Source organism: Bicyclus anynana, chromosome 27 (assembly GCF_947172395.1).
Source record: "Bicyclus anynana chromosome 27, ilBicAnyn1.1, whole genome shotgun sequence".
NCBI lineage: Eukaryota > Metazoa > Arthropoda > Insecta > Lepidoptera > Nymphalidae > Bicyclus > Bicyclus anynana.
In genome coordinates this window covers 6,538,845-6,559,924 of record NC_069109.1, presented here as the reverse complement: position 1 = coordinate 6,559,924, position 21,080 = coordinate 6,538,845, and the positions used below count along the sequence as shown (strand labels likewise).

General features: G+C 46.9%; 1 protein-coding gene across 1 annotated transcript; it reads right to left on the bottom strand.

Annotated features, from left to right (window-relative positions):
- Positions 1 to 15,989: 15,989 nt before the first annotated feature.
- LOC128199659 (uncharacterized) lies at positions 15,990 to 18,341 on the bottom strand. Its single transcript, XM_052890059.1, has one exon. The coding sequence runs from the start codon at positions 18,339 to 18,341 to the stop codon at positions 15,990 to 15,992; it is 2,352 nt and encodes a 783-aa protein (XP_052746019.1).
- Between the last annotated feature and the right edge of the window lie 2,739 nt (positions 18,342 to 21,080).

Genomic DNA, 21,080 nt, shown 5'->3' with positions numbered 1-21,080 from the left:
TAACTTGGAATGCAATAACACAATTAACTCCATATGTGGAGGCAAGGAAGAGGACAAACACATGAAATATAGATTGTTTTTGAATGAATGTTTTTTTAGAAAAGTCAACTGTGCATTTCAACATGCAATAAATCGTAAGTAATTTAAAGGAGGAGGATGAAAATCCACACCCCTTTTGTGGAGGATTTTGGAGAGTCCAAACCACAGGAATTGACGCGTAAATAAAACACGTAATTATTGTTAAGTAGAGGTGCAATCGCTTCAGGCTTCGGGAGTGAAGTGTGTGAAATACTAGCCATCCGTCTCACGCACCCGTAAGGGTGTGGAGGAGACAGTTCCGGGGTTGGACCCCTTTACTGTGGTTGCAGACGCCTGCCGTGAATACGGTCAGGGTCATTGGGAAGCCATTATAGGCTTATAGTGGGAACTCCAGGAATCACCTGGGCTGGGTTAGTCCCGCTTGTGGGAAGCCCGGCCCCGGTGGGTGTGGCTGGGCCACTGTGAAAAATGGTGGGCTGCGAGAGATGATAGAAGGTGCGAGATACCTTCTAGGAAATGCTTTTGCTAGAGGGGGGTCTATGTTATAAGAATAGCATCCCTAGGGAATGCTTTCTTGTCGGGAGGTCTCCTGTGATATGGGGCTATGCCCCTGATGGACGTTGAAGTTGCTGCGTCCGCTCGTAGAAAAAGTTTTTCCGCGAGCCGCCCAACAAATTCATCCAGGCTTTCAATCTTTAGATCCCGGGCTATGGTTGCGTTTCTCACGAATCTTGGGGCCAGGGCAAGGCGGCGGAGGGCTACGGACTGCCTTCTCCTAAGACCTTCTTTGGTTGAGTGGCTTGCTAGGGCAAACCAAGCTGGGGCTGCGTATGTCAGGCGGGACCTAATATATGTTTTGTAGATCCCGCATTTCATACGCAGTGGCAATCTTGATCTCAGGATTGGTTGCAAGAGCATGGTGGCCGCTTTGGTTTGGGCGATGACATTCCTCGAGTGCGATGCCATGTTCAGCCTCCGGTCAATGGTTACGCCCAGGTACTTGGCCTCCTTGGCCCAGTGGATTCTCTGCCCATTTAATACCAGGGGGGGTGGGAAAATTAGCGACCCTCCGAACATAATGGCCTGGGTCTTCTGGACGTTGACGGAGAGACGCCACTTCTTCAGCCAGTCTTCCAGAAGGTCCAGGGTGCGCTGTAGTTTACTAGCGGCATGTTCCGGCCGAGAGTGCAGTGAGGTTGCCAAATAGGCGGCATCGTCTGCATATAGTGCCAGCATCACATCTGGGAGAGACGGTATGTCATTTGTGTACCAGGAGTACAGTGCTGGGGAAAGGCAACTCCCTTGCGGTACTCCTGCTTTCATCCGTCTCTCCGTTGAGAAGGCGTTCTCCACTCTCACTATGAACCGTCTTCCTTCAAGGTAGGAGTCAATGACCCTAATAATTCTCTTCGGCGTGTTGGAATTGATGAGCTTGTGGAGCAGGCCTGGGTGCCACACTCTGTCGAACGCCTTTTCCATGTCCAGGAATACTGCAACTGCGCTCTCCTTTTTGTTTAGTGCTGCTGTGATGTGGTGCAGTACTCTGGACAATTGAAGGGTGGTGCTGTGCTCGGACCTAAATCCGAACTGCTCATCTCTGGCTTCTATGTAAGGTCCGAGGTGCAGGAGCAAGATCTTCTCGAACACCTTGGATAGGGTTGGCAGCAGTGTTATCGGCCTGTAACTGCTTGGGGCCGTCGTGTTCTTCCCTTGTTTGGGCAGCATAATCACCAGTCCCTTCTTCCACTCTTCAGGAAATTTACCCGTGCGCAGGATGGCGTTATAGAGACGGGTGATTGCTGCTATGGTACGTCGGGGGAGGTGGCGTAGGGCTGCATTTGGTATTTGGTCCGCGCCTGGCGCCTTCCTGGGTTTCGTTTTTGCCATGACTTCTTTAACCAGCCCTGGGCTGATCACGATGGGGTCTGTTGTGTTATCCAACTGCACATTTAGATTCACATTCACCTCTCGTTCCATTTCCTCGTGGAGGAGGGGAGTTGTGGAGACATTTGGCGTGAATTGTGTTTCCAAATGGTCCGCGAAGATGTCAGCCCTGTCAGACGCCCGGTATCTGGGGCCGCCATCATGGTGGATCAGGGGGCGGATAGGCTCAGGGGTGGTCGAGAGGTCGCGGCAGAGCTTGTGGAGGGATGACCAATCCTCTTCTGCCTCGTCCAATCTTCTTTCCCAGCCTTCGGAGTTGAAGTCGTCGAGAAGCGCCTTCGTCTTCTCCGTCAGGTGATTAAGCCTGTTTTTGAGTAGGGGGCAGCGCGTCCTCTGAAACTTTTTCCTCAGAGCTCTGTTCTCCTTGATCATGTCTCGGATAAAGCCAGGAGTCTTGGAGGTTTTGCCAGGGGGAAGGGGGATTAACGCCTCCTGCATGGCGGTTTGTATTCTGCTGGTGATCTTCATTGTGAAGTTGTCCACATCCCCCCTTGTGTGGATGGGGTAATTTGGGGTCTCCTCGTCAAGAATGGCCTTGAAACGATCCCAATCTATGCGTGTCCGGCGTACGGGAATTGTTGCCTTGACAGGGGTCGCCATCAGGGTCATTATGACCGGTTGGTGGTCCGATTGGACTTCGTCATCAAGGACGGTCAGAATCATATTCTGCCCCACCTCTTTGTGCACCACGACATCCAGGACGTCTGGACAAAAGTTGCTCTGGCGCGGAAAGAAAGTCGGGGAATCGGGTCCGGACACAGTAAACCCTTTATCCTCAGCTAGGTCTAAAAGTTTCTTTCCATTTCGGCAGGTGATACTGGAGTTCCAGGCAGGGCTCTTGCAGTTCCAATCACCCGCCGCTATGGTCGGGACGGTTGAGTCCAGAAGAGTCAGGACGTCTGTTGTATCCAGCGTCCAGCCTGGTGGGCGATAGCTGGAAAAGATTCTGAGCGGCACCCTGTCAATGCAGATCTCCACCCCTAGGGCACGCATACTGGAGAGCTTCACTGGGGGCAGTGCCTGATGTGGGATGTTCCTCTTAATGAGTACCATGAGTCCTCTAATCGGGTGCTGGCCTGAGGCTTCGTCTTCTCTATAGATGAAAAAGCCCGGGACCTTGAATTTCAATGTCGGGGATAATTGGGTTTCATTTATTAGAACCACCTCAGGGTTATAATCTTTGATAAGTTGAATTAAAAGTGTGCGCTTATGGTACACGCCACAGGCATTCCAGTACATAGCTTTAAGATTCTGCATTGGGGGTTATTATTTTGGTGATAGCCTCGAGTATCGCCTGTATCGGGTCTCGCCCTTCCCGAATGGCCGATATGATGGCGTATAAAGTGTCAACTAGCCTAAGCCTAGTTTCGTCCACCAATACCTCGCTGGCGGCTGTCTTATTTGGCCCCTCAGTCTTCTCGGTTGTCGGGGGAGGCTTATTCTGATGGGAGGTGGAAGTGGAGGGTTCAGCTGCGAACACCGGGTCGCTTTCATGGTTCCCTTCTTCCATTTTTTCGCTGGGTTTATTGTCCTTGGCCTTCTTTTTCTTGTTTTTCTTCTTCTTGGCCTTGGGCTTGGGCTGAGCTCTTGGCCTAGGGTCATTTGCGGGGGTCCGAATGGCCGAGCCCTGGTTCGGTTCTTCGTACCTTCCTGGTTGGTCCGAATGGGTCTCTGTTTGTTGGTTTCTCGGACGTCTGGAGGATGTGGCCGCCACGGTGCCCGCCTTCTTGTTTCGTGCCTCTTTTTGAAAGGCTGGGCAGGCTACGTGGTTCGCTGGATGAGCACCGCCGCAATTTGCGCACGTTGCCGGTTCCTCCAGGGGTCGGGGGCAGTTTCTCGCACTATGTTCCCCACCGCAGCGCACGCATGCCTGTGTTCTGTGGCAGTGGTGCGAGGAATGCCTGAATTTTTGGCACCTGTGGCATTGGGCGGGCCCTTTTCGCCCCCGCCACGCTTCGATGCGCACACCTGGCATGCACATTATTTCATTTACCTCGTAGATTCTGGGCGTGAGGTCAGGTGTCCTTTTCATTATGGCCAGGAATATACAACCGGGCCTACCACTCCTAGCCCTAATGCACCTGACGTATTCAGGATCAAATCCTTGTTGGCTGAGGTCTTCTTTGATATCCTCCGGATTGGTGTCTGCGGGTAGTCCTCTAATTGCTACTTTTACTGCTCTTTCCGATGGCAGTGAGTACGAGAACCATGATATTCGGGTCTGTTTCTCGAGGTTAGAGAGGTATCGTTGGATTACCCTATACTCCATTTCCTCCGTGGGGGTAAATTTGACCCCGGTTCCAAATGGACGTGCATTTGGTGCGTGTCCAAGGGTCTTCTTTAGCTCCCTGAAGTGGAAGGCCCAGTCAGGCAGGTGTTCCACAACCAGAGGTGGGTATCTGGGCTTTCGTTGCGCTTGTTGTGCCGGGTTTGGCTGGTTTGTCTGCTGCTTATCGGTAGCGTGGGTCTTTGTGGTCCTTGGAGGGGATGCAGATCCCAGGCAGTCTGCGTACGACACCCTTGGCGGCGGCCTTTGTTGTCGAGATGGTGAACCGTCGTCGCTCATTTGAACAGGTGAGGTCGGGCGGCTATAGGCTGCTTCTGTGGCCTCTTGGAGGTTCACCGGGTCATCCACTTGTGGAATGAGTGACGGTGGCGGGAGAGCTAGGAGGTCGCTTTGGCCGTATCGTTGGCGCTTGGTTTCTGTATCGATTTCCTCATCGTCTTCGGAGTCGTCCCTCGGACGTCTCTGGTACAACACCGCCGCTTTATCTGCGACTGTCGGGGTTGTTCCGTGAGCCGCACTGAGGTATTGCTCTTCTGACGGGAGCTGGCAGGAGTCCATGTAGAGCGTACGGCCTCCTTCCGCGCTCGATGAGGTTGCCTCTTCTTTTGCTATAAGGTACATCACGTATTCTTCGACCTTTTGTTGGATTTCTGGCGAGATTTTAAAAGGCGGTTTTGGAGCTGGACCAGGTGTCGGTACGAGTGGTAGTTCGGCTCCAAAGCCGCTCGGTGGCGTGTCATCGCTGTCGAGGCTCGGCATAGACAGAACGCGCGCGGTGATACCGTGGGATACCTGCTCCGGGCGGACTATGTATGTAGCAGCGCCAGCGCGGGCAGCCTGCTCCGGATATCGGGCGGCGCGATCGTGTACAGGGGTAGTGTACCCAAGCGAGTACACGTTCTCCTGGGTGGTTTCGCGGGCGGCCATCCCCACATGGGATTGTGGAGCGGCGCAGATGGCGGCGGCGTCGCGGGCGACCGGCTCGGCGTAATAAAGCGGAGCGGCGCGGGCGGTTGCGGTCGACACTACGTTGACCGCGCGGTTTTCGATGTCGCGGGCGGCCTGCTCTCCTTGGGTGGGCAGAGCGGCGCGGGCGGCGGCGGCGTCACGGGCGCTCGGCTCGCCGTGGAGTGGCGGAGTGGCGCGGGCGGTCGCGGATGAATCCATACGCAGCGCGCGGGCTGCGGTGTCGCGGGCGGCCTGCTCGCCTTGGATAGGCAGAGCGGCGCGGGCGGCGGCAGCGTCGCGGGCGCTCTGCTCGCCGCGGGGTGGCGGAGCGGCGCGGGCGGTCGCGGATGACTCCATACGCAGCGCGCGGGCTGCGGTGTCACGGGCAGCCAGCTCGTCTTTGGTAAGCGGAGCGGCGCGGGCGGCGGCGGTTGTGGCGTTGACGGTCTCCAGCACCGATGCGTGGGTGGCATGCGCGGCGCGGTTGGCGAAGGCGGCCTGCTCCGCACTTGAGTTGTGCGGTGCGGCGCGAACGGGCGCGGGCTGCGCGCCGGTGCTGGGACGCGACGCGGATGCGCGGGCAGCCTGCCCCGCATACGTGGTAGGCGGGGCGGCGCTAGTTGAAGCGTGCTGCGCGGCGGGCGCGGACGCGGCGGCGGCATGCTCTGGCGCGGCTCTTGTGGACGCGCGGGCGCCGGTAGTACGGGCGCGTTGCGCGGTCGACGAAGAGCGGTGCGTCGTCGCGGCTGGTGCTATCGGCCGTGGGTCCCGGGATGGTCTCGGGTCCCGCGGCGGTAGCGGTTGCTGCGGCGGTGGCGGTTGGCCCTGAAAAGGGCCTTTTGTGTCTTTCGAGCCTTGCGGCTCCATCGACACGGCGGTACGCGGTGATGATCGGTCGACGTGCTGCCCTCGGACCACGGTGACCTCGGTGACTTTTGTCACTACGGTGACTCGGTGACTTCGGTGACCTCGGTGATTTCGAGTCCGGGCATCTTCTTCGGTGAGGCGATCTCCTCCGCGTAGTCGCGGGCGAAACTACTTTCAATTTAGATAACTAAATTGTAATAGTTCCACTGAATGTTCTTGAGTACGGGGCACGTGCACACGCGTCGACTGTCCGGCCGATCCGTGTGAAATATTATTGGGGTTCGGAATTATATGGGATTTGAAGCGTCCGCATTCCCTTATCTTTATTGCAGTTATAATGATCAGTACGAAAGAGACAGAATTACATATACAAAGGAGAAAGCATTACATTAAAGAGTGAGATAGCAATATTGTTAGAATAGTACAGTAAATACATTAGACTGAGACAATATAACAATTAGAGAGATACAGCAATATAGACTATGATAGTTAACAAACAGATGGCTATAGAGAGTAATGTAGTGTTGTAATAAAGTAATGATGATTCACAATTTATGAGTAACACTTTTAAATTACCTGCATATTTATTTATATACATTAATTGCACTTATAACTAATTATCTAAATATAGATTGTATGAAGCAATATAATCACATACATGTATTATACTTAATGTACTTAGTGAACTACAGATACATTAGGAAGTATGGTTAAACCTAAATAAGTAATCTAAGACCTACTTAACATCATATATTAATATGTACATTAATCAGAGTATCGTCAACTAGAATTCGTCCTTAAACAATTCTTAACAGTCTCCCCCTCGTGCGAAGATAAGATCTGTTAAGATGTAATCTGCAGCACCAAATGTAGGGGTTGACGATACAGGCGATATCTAAACTCTTGATACCAAATCAAATAAATTTTACAACAACTAAGTGTTTTAACTAGTGACAGTTTGTTTCATTGTCTGAATCTAAGATTTTTATTAATATTTTGTTTTTTGTCAATCAATACTAGTTTACTATTTAAACAATTTATGTTCTTTTATTACAATTGTTTATGCCGTTAAAGACGGGAAGTTCACCTCAGATTTAGTTGACAATAATAAGAAGCTGATGCTGATATCATGCTTATTGTTTTCGTATAGAAAGCTGTAGTTTGTAAATTAAAGTTAAAGTAAATTATTTTAGTCTAGAGTTAGTAAAGTAGGCTTCTAAATGGCTATGTTACGTTGAAATATATTATGATTTTCGAGTCAATACTCTTAAACTATCATGTACAATTAATTTGGACCTTGCAATTTTTTAATTTTCCTGACAAGTAAATTATTAAATCTAATTAAACTCTGAACTTATTCAAACATGTAATAAAAGATTAACCTTATTAGCTTGTGATTTCGTATACACTTCTTAACAGTCTTAATGTTGATAAGTAGATGATTATTGATTTCTTCTTCGCATGCTTCCATATAGTACTTGTTAATAATTACTTTTAATACTTAATGATTGTTAGTAGTTTTCAAGCTATTGTTGTGCATTTCGCTGTGCTATTAATTTAATTCCGTTGCAACCTTGTAGTTGTTGTCTTGAAGTGAGTTTTGTTATAGACGTTGTCTTGTCATCAAGACTAAGTTTTCTAAAGTTCTTGAGTCTAGTTTTCCAAGATTGATTATGTATAAATTTAATATAATTTACATTAACATGGAGCTCCCCCTCGTCTCGAGATTGAGTGTGTTGATACGATGGTGATAAAATTATGCGTCTTTCTATGAATTTTGTTATTGTCAATAAATGATTGTTCCTTTCGTCTTTCGTCTTTGTTATGATTAGGAATTTTAGCTCAATATGGAAACGTTTAATGTTGCAATTTTGTCCATGTTCTATTTGAGCTATTTTATGTGAATAAATTCTTGTTGTACGCGTGTATTCAGTGGAACAGGTTAATGATTTCAACTTCCATATTATCTTACTTATCTCGTCGAATGTTAATCCCTTAAACTGAATAACCGAATTCGGAAATCTCTGTAAGATTGGTTTTATTATCTGTTTATTGTAACGATGCCCAAATATTTTCATGCTTTGCGGCAGTATTCTTATCTTTCTATACACGTGGTTATTACTGATTTGGTGAATTAGCATTGTTTTCTTATCTGCAGCTGACGATAATAAAATATGGTCGAGTATTTCGGAAACATATTTTATTGTACCTTCTATTGTTAAGGTTTCGTTTGTGGGATCATCATTTGTATGTTCGTTAGGTATTTCTTTTAGTTTTGAACAATAGCGTTCTTGGATTAGTTGTTTTATGACATTGTTATTGTGTCGTAGCTTTAGAACTATTATTTTATTACGTGCAGGTGGCTGTGGTAAACCATTTTTTATTTCTGCGATGATTGGTTTTGTTGTTTCGTTTCTCCAATTTCTTACTTGTTTATTTATCTCTATTGTAGGTTTTTTGAATATCTTTTTTTCTATATAATACAACGGTTCTTGTTTTATTATGTTGCGGTGTAAGTTTAAACGTATTTTTAAATTATTTTCAGGCAATGCAATGAGTTTTATAGTTTCTACGTCGAATCTCTGTGTTATCTTATTATTAAGTTTTGCTTTTATTTCATTGTAATATGACATTTTTAGTTTAGGTTTAATTCCTGAGACGTAGGTTGGTATTAATGTTACGTAATTCAGAAAGCTTGTTGATTTAACCGAAATATTAGTTTTTAAACCATTACTAAACTGTTTTATATCTTTGAAAGAAGATGATCTTACTTCATATTTCATAAGTGTTCTTCTATCCTTAATTTGTGGGCAATCTTTGATGTTTTTTATTGTCATTGATTTCGAGGCCAAGTTGAAATTTTCTGATGTGGTTGAATCATAAGAAATTGTATTCTTGAGCAGGTTTACTTCCAAAGCAATAATGCTATACATTTGATTAGTTATCATGTGAAATATTCTTGTAGGTAATATTTTCAATTTAACTATTGCCCTTGCGCTTGTTATATACAGCTCTATTGGTTTTGATTTTATATAATGTTTCGCTGTATATAGTTTATCTAAAGATACAGATGCATTTCGTATGATATGAGGGTTTTTGCCAAACTTGCCTCGTTGCTCAATCTCGTACTTATGTGGCCATGTTGTTGTAGTATCTTGTTTTAATTTTAAATGATAATTTGTTTGCAGTTTCTTTTTTGAAATTATTGATTGTAGTCCATCTTCCATGACACGTGATTTAGTTATGGAGCTTTGCCTTTCCGGTGTGTATAGTTTGCAAAAAGGAGTTATTTTTTCTTAGTAGAGCTGGCTGAAACTATTCTAATTTCATCTTGAGACTGGATATCACAGCTTGAATTTGAATTACTGTAATTGTTTATTGTCGCATTTGTTCTGTCTAAACTATTTATAAAGTTAATGTCTTTATTTTCATTTGTCATTGGCAATTTTTCTATATCGTTATTAACAATTTCTATTTCTCTACTAAAGTTACTTTCTTCTGTGAGTTGCATAAGTTCAATTTTTGTTTTTGCTAACTCGACTTCTACATTTGCCCGTTCACATCGTGCTTTTTGAATTTCTAGACGTGCCTCTAAAATGGCTCTTCTCCTTTTCTTATCATTAGAGTCTCGTATCCGTTTATCCATGCGGGGGCCGTCATATAAAGCTTGTGTTCGATAATTATTATTCATGCAGGGGTCTTCATTTGATACTCGTTCTACGTTTTGTAGGTAGTTTAATAGCATTTGCATTTCTGTGCTTGTTAAACTATCCATGTTCTTGCGTACGTCGTTCTTTTTATTTAATCTATTTTGGAGCTAATCTTGCTCTCTTCTTTTTCGGGGTTTTATGAACTGTACCAATCCTACTGTCCCTAAAACCCTAATAATCCTAACGTTAACCCTAAATAAAATAAATAAATACTCGAAAAATAAAATAAATAAATACCCTAATAAATATACCGTTTTAAAACCCTAAATAAAATAAATAAATACCTTAAAAATAAAATACATAAATACCCTAATAAACCTACCGTACCTAATACCCTAACTGCCCTATCAGCCCTAATGCCCTAGCAGTCCTGTTTGAGGGTCTCGAAAAACACACTCTCCCAGGGATGGAGTAATAGGTAAGGTGAGGTGGGAATCGCCCGACAGAGGGTAACACGTGAGGGTTAGAGTGCTCAGGTATCGGGAGGAACGCCCGACACCCTCGGCTGTGCCTACTAGGAGGACCCCTATCTCACGTGAACCGTATCGGCGCGATCAGACTGTTACAGACTTATAGCCGGTTAAGGCAAGCTGGCAGTACCGTCTGGTATACTGCTCCCGCCGTTAGGCGTTAACTCACTGTTCACCGTTTGACACCGTTAGGTGGTGAACAGATGAGGCGCGGTAAACCGCTTAGAGTCTTCTCCAACGCGACGAAGCGATCTTCCCAACAGCCTCGCGGTCTTCAGCAGCTACTCCGAGCTTCGCCTCAATGCACCCGCAGCGAAGGTGGATTCCTCTTCGGCTTGTTGAAGGTGACTCCCTTGAAGTCTTCTCCAACGCGACGAAGCGATCTTCCCAACAGCCTCGCGGTCTTCAGCAGCTACTCGGAGCTTCGCCTCAATGCACCCACAGCGAAGGTGGATTCCTCTTCGTTTTGTTGAAGGTGTGACTCCGTTGAAGGTCTTCTACTGCGCGACGAAACGATCTTCCCCACAGCCTCGCGGTCTTTGGTAGCTACTACTGAGCTTCGCCTCAATGCACCCGCAGCGAAGGTAGATTCCTTTTCGTGGATGCGTCGTAGATCCTTAGTTGGTCTGTAGCTCGATGAAACGATCTTCCCCACAAGCCTCGCGGTCTTCGGCAGCTACTACTGAGCTTCGCCTCAATGCACCCGCAGCGAAGGGTTGATGCCTTTTCTTCGGTCTAGGCAGACTTCGATGACGTCACTTCAGTTCCGTGGCCCAACTGAACGATTTTCCCAGCCCGCGGAACCCTGTTCTGCGGCGATAGGTTGATTCCTCTTCAGTTCTTCCACGGAGACGCTCTCTTGCCTGAGCTTATTCTTCAAATGTTTGCCGGCTCGGTGAATCCGGCTCGAAGGACCATGCACTGTGGAGGATTTTGGAGAGTCCAAACCACAGGGAGTGACGCGTATAAATAAAACACGTAATTCTTGTTATGTAGAGGTGCGATCGCTTCAGGCTTCGGGAGTGAAGTGTGTGATTGACAGTATATCTTCTCTCCGGGCCCGCAGGGCCCGGGGGGGAGACGCGACCAGAGCATATGCTCTCTGCGCGTGGTTCTCTACCGCGCTCTATAAAGATAGAGCGGTCGTTGGATTCGCCTCCTATTGGGGGCGTTTGTGGTTTTCTTCGTATCTTTATTTTATTTTATCCTTTCTTGGTGTTTCATGGTATGGTTGTCTAGGCGGCAACCTCGCCATGGGGCCTCATATGAGCTATTTGGTTAGTATGTCCCTCGGGTATTCCCTTTTCTCAGGCGGGCGAGCATGGTACGGCGCAATGTCTTTGATGTGGGCCATTTGCGACGCGTCTGCTTTGGCAAAGACTCGGATGGCTTGGGATTTTATTTCCGAGTCTAAGTCCTCGATACGCAGGTCCCTGGCGATGGTGCGGTTCCTGACGTACCGAGGGGCGTTCGCTATTTGTCTCAGGGCCTGTGATTGTCTGGCTCTGAGGGTCCGCCTGTTGCTCTCCTTCGCGAGCGAGTACCAGGCTGGTGCTGCGTAGGTCAGGATGGGGCGTATATATGTCTTATACACCCCTAACTTCATCCGTAGCGGCAGGCACGAAGAGAGCACCGGTCGAAGGACGTGTGTGGCGACTCTCGCCTTGTTTGCGACATTTTTAATATGCGGCCTCATTGTGAGATTCCGGTCAATTGTTAGACCTAGGTACTTCACTGTGTTGTGCCAAGTGATTTCTTGGTCACACAACTTCAATTTTTGGGAGATTTTGGGGCCACTTCCCATAGCAATTGCTTGTGTTTTCCCCACATTTAGAAATCATTTATTTGTTAACACAACACATAACTACATAATAACTTAAAACTAATACATTTACATCGTAATAATAACTTAAAACTAATACATATATATATAGAAAATATGTTGTGCCAAAAAAAAAAAAATGGGCCTGACTCAGCTAAAATTTGTTGTGAGTACATCAGTACCCACAACGCTGGTATTCTGTCAGACCCTGAGGAGGGAAGAACAGAACACAAAATAATTATATAACTAATAAAATAAAACAAAATACAGTTTAAAAAATACAGTAGTGTAATCTCAGAAGAACAAAAAAAAAAAAAAAAAAAGTTAATCTCAATAGCTAGCAAACACAAAAGAAAAGAAAAATTTAAAAAAAAAGGAAAAAAATATATATAGAATTTATTGTTTATTATTAATTAATAATTAATAATTGCCACAGTCTGCTTTTTGGCAATCTAACAAATACAATCGAAAAATTTTCTTAAAAGTAAATTTAGATTTTATCTCCCGAATAGGTGGGGGGATGTTGTTCCAACATTTTGTGGCAAGATATTTAAAACTGCCACGAAATGCTGCAGACCTGTGCTGTGGCATTATTAAAGGTGGTACTTTAGACCTCTTACCATAGCTAGGTTCCCGCCAAGCTAGCTTACTGTATAAATATGGAGGTTCTTTAGTTTTGGCAACACCAAATAAAAGAGTGCCTACTAATAGCTGATACCTATGTTTCATATTTAATATTTTATTATCAATTAAAAATGGGGTGATGTGTGATCTGGGCGGGACGGTGAAACAAAAACGAGCACAAGCGTTTTGAACTCGCTGAATCAATCGCCACGACTTTTGTAGAAGACATGGGCCATATGCAGTAAAACAATAACTAAATTTTGAAAGTATTAATGTGTCACAAAGTTTAATTCGAAGTTTAATGCTAATAAAGGATCGAATACTATATAGTACTTTTAGTCTGTAAAAACAATTCCGAGCAAGATCGATTAAGTGGTTCTCAAAGCGCAAGTTCTCATCGATACGTAATCCTAGATTCCGAGTATCATTGACATGTTCGATATTTACTCCATCAATGTGTACCCTAGGCTGTTGATCTAGTATAACTTTTACTTGCTTCTTTGTCCCAACGACCATGAATTTCGATTTAAGGGGATTAAGAATTAACGCGTTATGTTTACACCATTGTGAAACTTTAGCAAGGATTTCGTTTAATTTACCAACACAGGCATTGACGTCTTTTCGATCTACAGGAACATATATTTGCAAGTCATCTGCGTATAAGTGATATTGAGAATTTTCTAAACAGTTAACTATATCAGCCGAATATAAAATAAATAATAAAGGACCCAGAATAGATCCCTGGGGTACTCCTCTGTTTATAGGTTTTACTGTCGACAGTAATTCATTCCCATTAATCTTGCGTAAAAGAACTCGTTGCTTCCTATTTTGAAGGTAACTAGCGAACCATAGGACTGTGGTAAACGAGAAACCGTAATGTGAAAGTTTGGCAAGCAAAAGAGTTATATTAATTGAATCGAACGACATTTACTGACAAGCGCCATTTTTCCAACCATTCGGGGAGGGAGTCCAGGGTGTTTTGGAGCTTCTTGGTAGCGTGTGCGTGGTTCAGCGACGTGGCTATGTACGCCGCATCGTCCGCGTACAGCGCTAGTGTGGTCCCGGGGAGGACTGGGATGTCATCAGTAAAAGTGGAGTACAGCATCGGCGACAAACAGCTTCCCTGCGGGACGCCCGCTTTGATGGGGAATTCCTCGGAGATTTCGCCGTCCACCTTCACTCGGAATTTCCTGTTAGTTAGGAAGGACTTCAAGATCTTCATTAACTTCTTGGGGGTGGCGGTCCTTGTTAGTTTGTGGATTAGGCCCTCGTCCCAGACTCGGTCGAAGGCCTTTTCCATGTCTAAGAAGACTGCCACAGTCTTCTCCTTTTTGTTAAGAGCGTTGGTGAAGATATGAAGTACTCTCATCAGCTGCAGTGTTGTGCTGTGCTCCGCACAGAACCCAAACTGTTCCGGTCTGGGCGTTATATAAGGGAGCAGTTGTTGAATGAGCAGTTTCTCAAAGATCTTCGATGTCGTGGGGAGGAGAGTGATGGGTCGATAGCTCTCCGGCTTTCTGGGGTTTTTTCCGGGTTTTGGCAGCACAATAATATGTCCCACCTTCCAGATTTCGGGAAAGTGGCCCGAACGTAGGATTCCATTGAAGAGACGGGTCAAAGCGACTACCGCCTTTCGTGGCAAGTGGCGGAGCGCGTTATTCGTTATCCCGTCTGCTCCGGGGGCTTTCTTGAGTTTGGTCTTTTTGATTATTGTGCTGACCATTCCCGGGGAGAAGAAGAAGTTTTCCTCGGCATCACTAGTTTCATGTTCGTCATCGAAGAACCTTTTGTACCACTTTAGTACTATTTGGATACTTATATATTGGGGTTTGAGTAAGGTATGTCGTGTCCCGGGTAGCGGTTATGGGTGATAAATAATAGTAGGCTCTACTGATAAAACACTTATATTGACTATCAGTTACAACGGTTAGGTAACGACTGGCGACAAACCGCCCGTATAGACTTCGTCATAATTACGAAAATGCTTAAGTAGCATTTCATTTACAATCTATGTGTGTGTGACCACCACAAACCTTTGGTTGTCGCTGATGATTTGCTGCGTGTGGGCGGGATTTTTGTCCGGGAACGGCGAGAACTGGGTCTCGAGATGTTTGGCCAGTATCTCAGCTCTGTCTGCTGCACGATAGCGGAGATTACCGTCATCGTGCAGCAGTGGCGTCTTTGGAGTAGGGACCTTTGTGAAGCTCCGGCAGAGTTTGTGGAGTGAAGTTTGGTCCTCCCTGACGGTCTCTAGGTGATCTAGCCATTCATCAGTCGAGTTTGCTGTGAGCTGGTTAGTGATTCGTTCAGCTAGTTGGTTTAGTTGTCTCTTTTGCACGGGACATCTACTGGATTGCCATTTTCTCCTGAGTTTTCTTTTCCTCTCCAGAAGCTGCTGTATCTGGCGGGGAAGCGGGGGTTTGGTGCTCTGGGCTGTGGTCACGGTAGTGGCTTCCTTTAGAGCCCCTTGGATGGACGTTGTAATTCCCATCGCAAGGGTCTCTACTTGTTCTGGAGTCGATGCCGATCCAGTCGGGATGGTGTCCGAAATGATAGACGTGTACTTGTCCCAGTCTATTCTCTTCTTTTGAGGCATTTGCGGGCTAGGCGCAGTGCCGGCGTCCAAGGTGGTCAGAACTGGCAAGTGGTCTGAGCCCATGTCGTCATTTAAGACTTCAAGTGGGGGGATGTTTGGAAGTCCACGCGCCACTACGAAGTCCAAGACATCGGGTAAGTGGTCATCATTGAAGGGGTAGTGGGTGGGCACTTCGGGGCCGGTGATTTGGTACCCTCTTCGGTCCGCTTCGGCAAAGAGTGCTCTACCCACTGGAGTCGTGGTACTCGAATTCCACGCTGGGTGCTTGGCGTTCCAGTCCCCGGCCAATACTGTCGGTATTTGGGGATCTATGATTTTCTGGAGCTCTTGCATGTCCAATGTTCTGTTTGTCGGCGGTCTGTATATAATGTATAGTCGGTGCGGACGTCCAGCCAGTTCGAGTTCCACACCCATTGCTTGGAAGGTCTCCAATTCTACGGAGGGCAGCAGCTGATGTACCAATCTTCTCCGTACTAGGATTGCAAGGCCTCGTTTCGTTTGTGTCGATGGAGGATCGTCCTCCCGGTAAGTAAAGTACCCCGGGAACTTTATTATGTCTTTGGAGGCTAGTAGAGTTTCGCAGATAAGCGCCACATCTATATCTTGCTCCCGTAGTAGCGTCCGAAAGAGAGCCTTTTTTCTTTTAAGGCTATTGGCGTTCCAGAACAGCAATCTCAGTGGCTTAGGCATTGGATTGGAGGAGTTGGGTTATTCCTCTGAGGATTGCGGTGGTCGCGTCTTCGCCTGCTTGTATTGCGTGGAGAACGTCTGTTAGCATTTGTAGAGCTGACTGAGTACTGATGTTGGAAGAGTCAGCTCTACGTTCCGTTTGTGGGCGCGTCGTCGTTCTCCCCGGAGCCGCTTCTTTAGGAGCGGAGGCCGTTGTGGCGCTCTGTGTCGCCTCTTGGGGTTTTTTCTTCTTTGGGTTCTTCTTTTTCTTTTTCTTCCCTTGCACGGGGGCGCCTCGTGCGGTGGGCTCATTTGCTGGGGTTCTTATGTTAGAACCTCCCGGAGCAATGGGCGCGCCGTCTTCCTCCGCCCTAGTCTGTGAGCGGGCAGGACGATCCTCTTCTCGTGTGGTGGCCGTTCTTGCCACTGTACCCGCTTTTTTGTTTCTGGCCTCCTTGCGGTATACAGGGCAGGAGGAGTTATTTGCAGGATGCGGGCCACCGCAGTTTGCGCAGGTGGCTGGTTCTTCGAGAGGACGTGGGCACATGTGCGCGCTGTGCTCCTCTCCGCAGCGCACGCAGGCTTGTCGTCTATGGCACATGTGGGAGCTATGGCGGAACAATTGGCATCTATGGCATTGCGCGGGCCCCTTCTTCCCACGCCATGCTTCGATGCGGACTCCCGGCATGCACAGGAGTTCGTCCACCTCATAGATCTTCGGTAGAGTATCGGGAGTCCGTTTTAGTATTGCCAGGAAGATGCAACCCGGGCGTCCTTTGCGGGCTCGAATAGCTCGGACCAGCTCCGGCTCAAAGCCCAGGTTTCGCAGCTCTTGCTCTATGTCGGCAGGTGGTGTGTCAACTGGAACTCCCCTAATCGCTACCTTCAGACTTTTGTCTTGGGGCAGCGAGTAGGAGAACCACGAGATCTTCTCCGTTTTTTCCAATTCTGTGAGATATCGTTGGAGTAGGCGATATTCATTTTCTTCGGTTGGGATAAACTTTATTCCCCTCCCGAAGGGACGAGCGTTGGGTGCTCTACCAAGTTTATCCTTCAACTGGCGAAGGTGGTGTGCCCAGTTCGGGAGCTGCTCTACCACAAGCGGTGGGTAGCGCGGTTTCTTGGGCGGTGGTTGTGCTGGCGGGACTTGTCCGCCGGTAGAGTCGGTAGAGCCTGTAGAGCTGGGTTTTGTTCGGTCTCTATTTTTCTGCTCTTCATGCCGTGGGCGCGCTGCGTCAGCGAAACTCGTGGATGGTCGAGGCGCGGGCGTCGTAGTCGGAGTCGGTTGCGATGGTAATTCGCTTTCATCGGTGTCCATTCCGATGATGCAGCTGGAGCGGCTTCGGAGGCGTGGATCGCGCTGTGGTAGCGCTTCTTCACCTGAGGTTTTCGCCAGCTTAGGATCCGGGTGTAAGTCGGTTTCGGTACGCTGACGTTTTAGAGGCGCGGTGTATTGCACCGCTGGAATCGGGGTTTGCGCTGCTAGTTGGCAGGCTTCCTCTATGTCTTCTTCGTCGGAGGCTGCGTCTGTGGGAGACTCTACCTTCTCATTGTCCAGTACTCGCTGGCGGTCATTCAGGTGTATGGCCAGGGCGGCCTTGAGTTCATCCGATCCGAGGCCTGCCTTATCTAGTCGATATAAAATTAGGCAATCGGCTTCGAGTTTGGATTTCGGAGATTGGGTAGGTCTGGCCACTGCAGGCTTTGACCGTTGCCCATCTTCTTTTGGCCCACTACTCGCAGCTGGCCGTGTGTGCGAAGGAAGGGCGTCGCGACGTGCAGGCCTTGCGGCGGGCGTGTGTGGCTCGCTGCTCGTTTTCTCACCCGCCACGCCGGTTGTGGTAGCGGGTTGGTGGGTTTTCTTTGCGCTCGAACTGGTCCGCTCGTAGGACGCTAAAACGTCACGGAGCGGGCGCGCGGCGGGGGTGCGTGGCTCCGCGTTATCTACCTGTTGCTCCGGCCGGGCGACAGGCGCGGCGGGAGTACTGGCGGAGGTGCGCGGAGATTCGCGGCTCTCTTTAAGGTATAGCTGGCCTCCAGCTTGTACCTCGTGCCGGGTGGGATGTGCGGCGGGCTTATAAGATGACTCACCATCTCTTTCGCTCGACCGCTGCGCGAGCGAGATGGGCTCAGCGCGGGCGACCGCGGGTGTGAGGCGCGGCGGTGAGGCGCGGGGGATCTGCGACGGGGTGCGGGGGGCACCCGTCTCGCTTCCTCCTTGCTGCGAAGAGCTTCTCTCTCCCTCAGCACGTCCCGATCTGTCCCGGGATGCGCCAGAGGTGGAGCGGCGTCTGGTCTTCGTGCTCGCTGAAGTCGAGGCAACAGCGGCGTCCTTGGGTGGCTTGGAACCGCGGGGTGGCTCCATTTTTCTTTGGCGTTGCGGCGTCGCGCGATGACACCGGCGCCGTGGTTTCTACACTACGCGGCCGTCAGCCTGGACCGTGCACTTCCAGGCTGGGCTTCTCGCGAGATGCGCGGCGCGGCGCGGGTGAGCTCCGCCGCAGGCGCAGTCCAGGCTGGACCGGGCCCGCGGGCGATGTCGAGTCAGGTTTGATGCAGCAAACCTGCCGGACAATCCAGTCGCGCACGATCGGCCCGTGCGAGCGAAAACGAAATTAATCACTTAGTGTGTGATTGATTTAAGGGGTGTTGAAATATATAGCGTTTGAAGCAAGCGCAACCTGTATGCTTTATTGTAACATAATACAGTTCAAATATAGAGATAAACTTATACGTAAGAGTGAGACAAATATATACAGTAGAGTGGGGCGTATGCTAGAGAGAGATAGCAATCCGCTAGTCTTTACATAGTTACAAATCAGTTAACAAATAAGATAATATAATATCGAGTTAAGGTAATAAAACTCTGGTACTTTGAATATTTATTATAGCTTATATCTAAAGTGTACTATTAGGAAATTAGTTCTATTATTTAAATGCTACTCTTACATATACTTACTATATATATATTATAAGTACTCTTATAGCTAATTTACATTATTACCAGTAAAATAGATGTATTACAATTTTGATACCAGTAAGAACTTAATCTAGGAAACTAACAGAATGTTTAACAGATATAACTGCATATATATAATTAAAACGTCTATATCCTAAATAATCTAGCAATCAATGATCCATAGTATAGAAACTACTCATAATATGTATACTAAAGTGTCGTCAACATGAATTATTCGTTTAGACACTAATAATTCTTAACACCTTTCGTTTTCTACACGACATCGTACCGGTAGGGTGGTAACTAACCACGACTAAAGGCTCCCATCAGTCAGACCTAGACCAATTAAGGAAATCTAAGGAAAAGGAGGTCCTGGATTCGATTCCCGGCTGGGCCGATTGATATTTTCTTAACCGGTCCAGGTCTGGCTGGTGGGAGGTTTCGGCCGTGGCTAGTTACCACCCTACCGGAAAAGACGTACCGCCAAGCGATTTAGCGTTCAGGTACGATGTCGTTTAGAAAGGGGTGTGAATTTTCTTCTTCCTCCTAACAAATTAGCCCGCTTCCATCTTAGATTGCATCATCACTTACCATCAGGTGAGATTGTAGTCAAAGGCTAACTTGTATCTATTGTAGGAAATAGTAGTCTGAGACGGATATGGCGTCACTCGATCTCGTGTTGGCTCGTGCCGACGCTAGGTGGCGCGACTTGTTTCGTAAAGAGTAGGGAGTTAGAGAGGGGTAACGATTGGTTGGCAGGAACGACTTGCGATATAAGGCGCTCGTCGCACGGTCGGCTTCAGTATGCTCGTGGCGTTCGAGCCGTCTACATTTCTTGTTGTATAATTATTATTTACTAGCTGAAACTGAGCTGAACACTGAAAGAATTTTTCAAATCGGATCAGTAGTTCCTGATATTAGCGCGTTCAATCAAACAAACAAACAAACAAAGAAACAAACACGTCAGCTTTATATATTAGTATAGACTATAGAGTATAGATGGGTTACTTAGGATAGGCGGGGAAAGTGACTTGATTGGAAAAGGGAAGTGTTAGTTAACTGTCAAAGGTGCCTTTAACCCTACACACAACGTTCACATGTGCGTGATTCCACTCAAGGTCATTCTGTTCCATTCTAGGTTCTTATTTTTGTCATTAGTGACTTTCAATATCTTCCATTCTAGGGTCTTATTTTGGTTTTCTTATTTTTGACATTGGTTTTCTTGTTTTTTGTAATCCACTTCTGAGTCTGCTAAAACTCTTCTACCTCAGGCTACGAGATGGTGTCAATAGACCTCTGCAAGAACGTAGGAGCGCATTACCTCATCAAACCTTACGTCTTCAAGCCCATTCCTCTACCAGCGGAGAAGGAACTGAGCCCTGAAACTAGGAGAAGTTTCTCTTCTAGAAGGTAACTTTTGACTTCTTGCTATTTAATATACTATTTAAGATTTAAAAGGTTTTTAATATTGATATCGTCACTTTATAATGTTGTTAGCTAATTAGTTAATAACTTATTTATTTTTATTTCTTAGGGATAGTTAACATTTACATATTATTTCTTAAATCAAAAATAAACGTAATAAAAAATAAAAAACCGACCGAATTAAGAACCTCCTCCTTTTTTGAAGTCGGTTAAAAATAGTTTAAACATGTAAACAACGATACTATCCACGAATACACATACGAAAATAATGGCGTCACAAAATACATAAACATAAATCAATTAAAAAGAAAAATAGAGAGAATTATAACAATAATAATTAAAAATACAACGAAACACAAATAGGTAAGAAAAAAAAATGTAATAATAATTATAAAACTTAAGACAGAACTTAAGACAGAAGATCCCTGAATTCATCATTATCAACCCATATTCTTTCTCCTCCTTGAGTCTCCTCTCAGAATGAGAGGGATTAGGCGAATATTTCACCACGCTGGCCCAATGCGGATTGGCAGACTTCACACACGCAGAGAATTGTGAAAATTATCTGATATGCAGGTTTCCTCACGATGTTTTCATTCACCGTTTGATGTTTAACTTCTTAAAATACATACCTAACTGAAAAGTTGGAGATACATGCTTCGGACCGGATTCCCACACCCTCCGGAATCAGAGGCAGAGGTCATATCCATAGACTAGCCA